The sequence below is a fragment of the Malania oleifera genome, chromosome 5 (genome assembly GCF_029873635.1).
Source record: "Malania oleifera isolate guangnan ecotype guangnan chromosome 5, ASM2987363v1, whole genome shotgun sequence".
Lineage (NCBI taxonomy): Eukaryota > Viridiplantae > Streptophyta > Magnoliopsida > Santalales > Ximeniaceae > Malania > Malania oleifera.
The window spans coordinates 18,598,127-18,606,909 of NC_080421.1; the positions used below are offsets into that span (position 1 = coordinate 18,598,127).

General features: G+C 38.2%; 1 protein-coding gene across 1 annotated transcript; it reads left to right on the forward strand.

Annotated features, from left to right (window-relative positions):
- The first annotated feature begins 7,285 nt into the window (after nt 1-7,285).
- LOC131155872 (probable inactive leucine-rich repeat receptor kinase XIAO) lies at nt 7,286-8,422 on the forward strand. Its single transcript, XM_058109321.1, has one exon. It carries the CDS (start codon nt 7,286-7,288, stop codon nt 8,420-8,422), a length of 1,137 nt encoding a protein of 378 aa, XP_057965304.1.
- The last annotated feature ends 361 nt before the right edge of the window (nt 8,423-8,783 follow it).

Consider the following 8,783-nt stretch of genomic DNA (forward strand, 5'->3'; position numbering starts at 1 on the left):
TGTACTCGAATAGTTTTGAGGATCATGAGGTGCATTTGAGGCAGGTTCTACAGACACTTAGGGAGGAGAAACTCTATGCCAAGTTTAGCAAGTGTGACTTTTGTCTTGAGAAAGTTGCATTTTTGGGTCATGTGATCTCAAGAGATGACATTTCAGTAGATCCTAGTAAGATTGATGCGGTAGTAAATTGTGCCAGGTCGAAGAACGTACAAGAAGTCAAGAGTTTCTTAAGGCTGGTAGGTTATTACTGTCGATTCGTTGAGGGGTTTTCAGCTTTATCAAGACCTCTCACGTGTTTGACTAGGAAGAATGCTAGATTTTTGTGGGATGAAGAGTGCGAGCAGAACTTTCAGGAATTAAAGCAGCAGCTCGTCACTGCACCTGTACTAACGATTCCATTAGAAGGCGATGATTATGTTATCTACAGTGACGCGTCTTTGAAAGGGTTCGGTTGTGTACTGATGCAGCATGGTAGGGTGGTAGCATATGCATACGGGAAGTTGAAAGAATATGAAAATAACTATCCTACTCACGATTTGGAATTGGCTGTGGTTGTACACACACTAAAGATCTGGAGACATTACTTATATGGTGAGAGGTGTGAGATATTCTCTGATCATAAGAGCCTAAAGTATTTCTTCACACAAAAAGAGTCAAACATGCTGCAGAGGAGATGGTTGGAACTCATTAACGATTACGACTGCACTATCAATTACCACCCAGGTAAAGCAAATGTGGTGGCTAATTCTTTGAGCCGTAAGTTAGAGGATACAACAGAGCTAGCAGTAGTAGTTCAACATCCAATTCAGATGGATTTAGAAAGAATCGGTGTGGAGTTAGCGGAGGATGATCCTCAGGCGCTTATTGTCATTCTAGTTGTACAACCCACATTATATGAAAAGATTAAAGTTGCTCAGAGGGATGATCCAGAATTGGCAGAAGTGATTGCCAGAATACAGGATGGTCAGGAGAAGAATTCAGCATTTCTAATGATGAGGCTTTAAGATTTCGCACCAAATTGTGTGTGCCTGCAGATGACAGCATCAGGAGGATGATTTTAGAGGAGGCACACAAATCTCTATACACTGTCCATCCAGGTAGCACAAAAATGTATAGGGATCTGCGAGAGTATTTCTGGTGGAGTGGTATGAAAAGGGAGATAGCAGAATTTGTGCGGCAGTGTTTGACGTGCTAGCAGGTTAAAGCTGAGCACCAGAGATGGGCTGATCCGTTGCAGGCACTTTTCATTCCTGAATGGAAGTGGGATCACGTATCCATGGATTTTGTTACGGGGCTACCGTCGATGCTGCATTGTCAGAATGTCATCTAGGTAATAGTTGATAGGTTGACGAAGACAACGCATTTTCTACCCATTAAGATTAGCTACCCTATGAATAGGTTAGCATAAATTTACATACAGGAGATTGTGCGACCCCATGGAGTTCTAGTATCTATAGTCTCGGACCATGATCCACATTTTACATCACGATTTTGGAAGAGTCTGTAGGAGTCAGTTAGCATTCAGCACTATTTTCCACCCTCAGACCGATGGTCAGACTGAGAGAACAATCCAGGTATTAGAAGATATGTTTCGTGCCTGTGTGCTAGACTTTGGAGGTAGCTGGATTCAGTTTTTGCCTCTAGTTGAATTTGCTTATAATAACAGTTATCAGACAAGCATCGACATGACACCCTACGAGGCATTATAGGGTAGGAGATGTCGATCTCCTCTTTTCTGGGATGAAGTAGGCGAAAGGCGAGTTTTGGGTCCAGAGATAATTCAGTAAGCGTGTGATAAAGTCCGACTTAATCGAGATAGGATCAGTGCAGCGCATAGTTAGTAGAAAAGCTACGCGGATACTCGCCGCCAAAAATTGAAATTTGAAGTGGGTGATCATTTGTTTTTCAGAATAACTCCACTGAAGGGGATCTTGAGATTAGGGAAGAAGGGTAAGTTGAGCCCTAGGTTTATTGGCCCATTTGAGATACTTGAGAAGATTAGGTCAGTAGCCTATCAGTTAGCCTTACCGCCATCTTTATTTCGAGTTCATGACGTATTTCATGTTTCCATGCTAAGGAAATACGTCCCAGATCCTTCCCATATCATCAGTCATGTAGAACTAGAAGTCAGTGAGACTTTAGCATACGAAGAAGCTCCAGTAAAGATTTTAGATAGAAAAGAACAAAAATTGCGCAGTAAGATACCACTAGTAAAAGTTCTATGGAGAAACCACGCGATTGAAGAAGCCTCATGGGAGCTTGAAGATGAAATCAAACGAAAATATCCCCATTTGTTTGATGAATTATAGTATTGATGTATATGCTAAGATGGTAATTTTATTTTGTTGAGTCCGATGTAATTGTAATGTAGAGCATAGGTTAGGTAGTATTATGATTTTAGGGGAAATTTTCTTTTATGGGTGTAATCTCCCAGAACTACCTATGTAACCACGGTATTCCTCCGCCATAAGTGAGGGCAGGTAATAAAATTAGTAGACCATTTTCCTTTACTGGATGATGAAGTGTATAAATGGAGATATAGATAGTAAATTTCGAGGATGAAATTTTATAAGGGAGGGGGGGAGAATATAACGATCCGAAAAATAATGGTATTTAAATAATTAAGAGAGAGGGAAATGGAAACAGAAACAAAAGAATGCAGTAGGCTTCGTCGATGAACGCTTCGCGTTCGTTGACGACATTGCATTTTGGATGGAATAACCCGAAAGATTTTCCACAGGGCCTCGTCGATGAACACAGGAAGTTCGTCGACAAGTGCATAAGGGGACCTCATCGACGAAGCTACGCCTCGTCAACGAGAAGATACCGAGAAAGGTTTTTGGGACAGACTGAAATTCGTCAACGAGGGAGGAAGTTTGTCGACGAAATTATTAAAGAACCCATCGATGAGGTGATGTGGCTCATCGACGAATCCCGTAGTATAAATAGCCTTACACTGATTTTAATCACAGAAATTCGATCACAAACCCTCTCCCCTCTCTCTCTCTCCTACGGCCCTTCCCTCTTCTCTCTTCGATTTCGGCCCCGTTAGTCACCGGATTGACGATCTGAGGCCACCACGACGCTCCTGGCAGAGTTCTCTTCAAGTCTGCTGGAACAGATCGTCGGTGGGGCAAAGTTGGAATTCAATCCAAATCCAGGGTAAGGTATTTCATTCGGAATTTGACTTTTTAGCAGTTGTAGAAAATGCTGTAAACGAAGAAATAGTGACATTTTGTTGTGGCGAAAATTATTTTCAGGGTGTCGAGTAGGAAACCTTGCGAGTGTAGGACCCGTCTCAGTAGGGGATTTTAATAGGAGTCAGGTAAGGGAAATATGTTATGCTAGGTAGGTCTCAAATGATTTCCAATATGAAATGTATATTTTTACCAGTTTATTATTTACAATAGGACATTATATAGATTATTAATTATGAATATTATGTATTAAATTTTGCATGGCTTGAGAATATAAATATAGTACAGAAGTATGTTTTACAGTATTTTCAGGATATGTTTTATAGAATATACAACCAGTGAATATGTTTTATAGTAATTACAGAATACCATGATTATACAGTTTACAGTACCATGATTATACAGTTTTCAGTACCATGATTATACAGTTTCCATTACCATGACTTACAGATTACAGTTCAGTTCAAAAATACAGTTGACATAGTGCAGTTTATTTCATTGTCACAGTTAATACAGTTATTTCAGAATCATGGTAAATCAGATAGTTGTATATAGAGATGTATTATATAGTATTAGACCCTGTTTGACCATACAGTTATAGAGCACGGTACCATAGCTACATACAGTTTACAGAGTGCAACCACCTATTCAGATAATACGTGGTAGTAGGTCGATCGTATAGTGCCCAGACGTGGACAGGCTCCCCATTAGGTATGGGTTGAGGAGGGCAGAACAGACCGAGGGAGTATAGTGGTTTACCCTGGTCGGCCAGCCAGGGTAGATCTCACCTACGGGCCGCACAACCCTGTCATGAGAGGTTAAATCATGACATACAGTTGTCTAACGAGAAATTTTCAGTTATTTTCATGTATATACAGATTTACAGAGATAGAGAATATACTTATGTACATTAAAGGTATTTTAAATAGTAACCTAAAATACTGACATGTTAAGCAATATGGAAATGGTGGTGGTTTCTATTACTTGTACTGTATTTACATATCCAGTTATACATGATTTTATAGAAATAGATTTTCATAATATTGTAAGTCATCTGCCACACACTAGCAATAGCATATTTCGTCTTACTGAGCGTTTGCTCATCCAAATTACTTTAACATTTTTTAGGTGTTCCAGGTAGGCGAGCAAATTAGGCTCGCAGATAGAGGGGTCTCGGTATTGCCCTGATAGTAGTGTGAGTATTTTTGGGAGTATTTTTGTATAGCCCTAACCAGTTGAGGGTATTTTGGAAAACAGACATATATGTATATTTTGGGAAACATACTAACACTCTGGTATTGTATATAATTATGTATGATTATTTTTATTTGATTTCCGCTTCTCACTGCTTAGGTTGATGATTGGATTCAATCCAGTATGGTATCAGGGCATTTTTAATGTTATAGTACATATATATATATATATAAAAAAAACCCAAGTAAATAGGAGGCTGTTACAAGGTGTCACCAAGACTCTTTTCAAAAATGCATAATGATAAAAGAAAAACAAAACAGAAGTTGTTTTAGCATGAGGGTATTTTTCGAATTGAAAGCTTACTTTACTAAAAATTCCACCATTAATAAGGCAAAAGGGCCATGATGAGTATTATAAATACTTGAATGTGGTTATATAAAAGATTATTGTTTGGATTCAAGAGGGCATTGTGCAACTTACTTTTAGTGTAAGGGAGATTTATGCATTTTGACATTATTTAAAACATTAAAAATAAATAAAAAGAATTTTTTCACTATAATGAAACATTTTTACTATATATCTTTGTGTTTGTGTGTGTGTGCGTTATATGTGTATCTCCTTGAATAAAAATCAAATTTTTTCTTCATATTTTCTTTACTTTTCCTTAACATTTTTCAAATTTTGAAATGGCACTGTCGTAATGAAAAGAATTTGATTGTGAACTATTTTTTCCCCTTTTAATCCATTCCTAATTCTTTATTATCATAATATATGTATTTAATTGATAAAGATTTTAGTTGACTGTTAAAGATTTTTAACCATGATTTTTTGGTTTATTTCCCCTGTGATTTTTTATAAGTTATTTCCCTATTTATATACACATATAGATCATAACTAATGGTTTTAAATATATGTATTTTGATGTTCCTCATATGCATAACAAGATTTCAAAGAAACAAAACATCACATTCATACATGCACATGACAAAAGAAAATAATTGTAACTAGCAATATCTTAATTAGAAAAATTTGAGACTAGATGACAAGAGATTTAGGGGACAAATGGGCTACCCTCATAATGTTAAGACTAGACTAAAACAATAAAATAATTATAAAACATTTAAAATATAATGTTTAGATTCTATGTAGGGATCGCATGGCATAAATTAAGCACCAACATTTGTCTGTATAAAGTAATATATTGTTGACTCTATGAGTCTTATCCCATTTTGATTATGAAAAAACTAATGTTTCTTACTTGTGCACAACATCTTGAATAGGTTCATCCTAAGCATGCACTGTTGGTAGGAACTCAAGTAAGTCATACAAACTATGAAGATCAAACTTCATTTATTGTGTCTAAAGAATCGAAAGAATGAAGACCTTTTTGTTATTGTATTTGCATTCATTTTTAGTTGGTTTGTAATAATATGGTCTGTAATAATGTATCTGCATGCATGATAGGGTTTAATGCTTAGCAAGACCGTAGATTGACAATAGGGAACCGAATGACCTCAGGGCATCCTTTGGTCAACTGATGCCAGATTTTTTCAGTAAACCTCAAAAAGACCTAAACTGACCTTAGGTCCCCCATACAGTGCATAAAAGTGTGCCCTATTAAAATTAAGTTAATTATCATATGAATAGGGACAACATTTTAAAGAGAAAATGACCGAAAATACCTAAATTGGCATGTTCAATCGACCGACCAGAAATATATAGGCAACGCCTTGGTCAAACGAACTCTCACGTGGGAATTTCCAACCGCCTGGTCGACCAAACCTCCTAGTTCAAAACGATCTAGTCAACCGAACCACATGGATTTGGAAAATCGCCTTTGAAACCCTCAAGTACAGTCGACCATCTTTTTAATTCAAAAGACTCCTGGTTGACCGAACCCAGACACTCAGTCAACCAAACCTTAAGTTTGGTCGACCGGTGCTCTCGGGTTGGCAAATTTCACCAAGGTTAAAACGCTATTATTTTTTATTAACCTTATTCAAACTTTTCCAAAAATGACAAATAGGTCTCCAACGATCAAAATTAAAAGGGTCCCTATATATATCACTTCATTTGACTTAATTAGCAGAAAATTAGCAAAAGTGATTAGAGAATTTTCCTCTAAAAAAAAAAAAAAGGGTTCTTACAGTGAGCATTTCCTAATAAAGAGGTTGCTTAATATTTTGTTCAAACTAGTGAAGACTTTGACACACTTTTTCTCAAAGATTGTTGTATTGAAGCATAATTTTACCTTTTAATTTTCACTTTATAATAAATTAAAGAACAAAAAATAAAAAGTAATTTCTTTTGCCATTTTGTTCTAAAAATCATTGGATAAAAAATGATCACTTAATACATTAATATAAAAGTGGAGTGTTGATAGTTGTTTTTGGAGTACTAATATTGTCATGTATTTTGTCACAAAGGTCACAAATCCTATGTTTGGAAGAAGTCTTAAATTTAGATTTGTATACATTTAGACACACTGTAATATCAAAAATATATTATATTTTGTTCAAACTCACTAAAATTCAAATTCATCACCTCTCCCAAATAAAAGACCCTTTCTTTCTTTTGTATACATACACACACATATATATAAATTATTAGGTGTTCTGAGTTTATATATCACACCAATTAATTCATTATTATTTAAAGGAAATTTTGCCATTCAAACTTTCAAACAGTGGGTGTATTTTTAATGTAAGTTGTTCATTTTTATACCGCACCTAATATTTTATTGCATTTTTATAACACATGGTGAATCGATTCCCCCACTTGTGCATATCAATATATATATATATATATATCCGGACGCCTCATTCTCCCCACCTGCCCCCGCGCACAAATTAATCCATTTTCAAACTCGCAGCAAATTAATTGAACTTCCCAACATGGCCAATCTCCTCTACATCTTAATCCTCTTCCTGCTCACCACCGTCCAAAAAGTGCAGTCCCGTACTGCGCCCTTAGACTTCAAAGCCCTCAAAGACATCCGAGACGCCATAAAAAACATCCGTCCTGGCTCCTGCGTGGCCTCCTGGAACTTCTCTCGCAATGCTCCCGACCCCTGCACTGTCCCTCGCCGCACCTACTTCACCTGCGGCGTCGAGTGCGACCCGACCGCCACCCGAGTCATCCAACTCAACCTCAGGTCGCAGAGTTACTCCGGCAGCCTCTCCCCATCCGTCACCAACCTCACCCGTCTCCAGGTCCTCGACCTCTCCGACAATTCCTTCAGCGGTTCCATCCCCTCTCTCTCCCTTCTCTCTAACCTCCAAAGCCTGTCCTTGGGATCCAACTCCTTCTCTGGTTCATTTCCTTCCTCCATAACCAAACTCAGTTCCCTCCAAGAATTAGACATTTCGCGGAACAAACTCAGTGGGTCTCTCCCCGATGACTTGACTTCTCTAAGTAGTTTGACCTTGCTCGATCTTAGCGACAACAAACTGAGAGGGTCTTTGCCTAGACTTCCCCATAGCTTAAGACAGCTTGCCCTGAGGGCCAATAGCCTAAATGGGGATCTCTCGAAATCGTCCTTACGCAACTTAACCCGGTTGGAGACGGTCGACCTCGCTGCAAACTCCTTTTCTAAAACACTGCCAAGCTGGTTCTTCCTCCTCGCTTCTCTGGAACAAGTCAATTTAACGCAAAATGGACTCGAAGGCGTCCAGATCGGAAACCAAACCGGCAGGTTCAGCAAACTCGTCGCTATCGATCTGGCGTTCAACAAAATCAAGGGGAACATATCCCCAAATTTTAGCACCTTTCCCCAGTTGGCGTCTCTGTCCCTTCGACAGAACCTGTTGGACGGCCCAATCCCGACGCAGCTGGGCGAAATGAAAAAACTCCAGAGGCTGTATTTGGACGGGAACTTCTTGACCGGGATTCCGCCTGTCAAACTCTTTTCGAAGTTGACTACTGGCAGTTTCGGAGATAATTGCCTGCAGAAATGTCCGCGAACCTCATTTCTGTGTTCTGCTCCACAAAAGCCCGCTTCGAAATGCCTTAAACAACATGCAGAATGGTAGTGCGAGATCGTTGTTAAAAAATAAATGAAAGTTTTTATTTAAATAATAAAAGTGGCCGATACAGTCGTTAAAAGTTAAAGCTACAGGCTCTAAAATGCATGCATTGACAACAAAATATTTGTTTTCCATAATAACTGATATCCATCTAGCCCTTCCACAACTCTTTTGATACTCATCTTCCATTCGCGTTTGGTTTCCCTATATATACTAATGTTGATAGTGTAATCAAGGATAAAGGCTAGGCATGGCCTAGAAGGCTTAACTATGTATAAGCTATCAAATCTGAAATAATGTGAATTCTGACTCAAATGCTAATTGACAATCTTTGGGGCCTTTGTTCACATTGCTTGCAGTATACTGA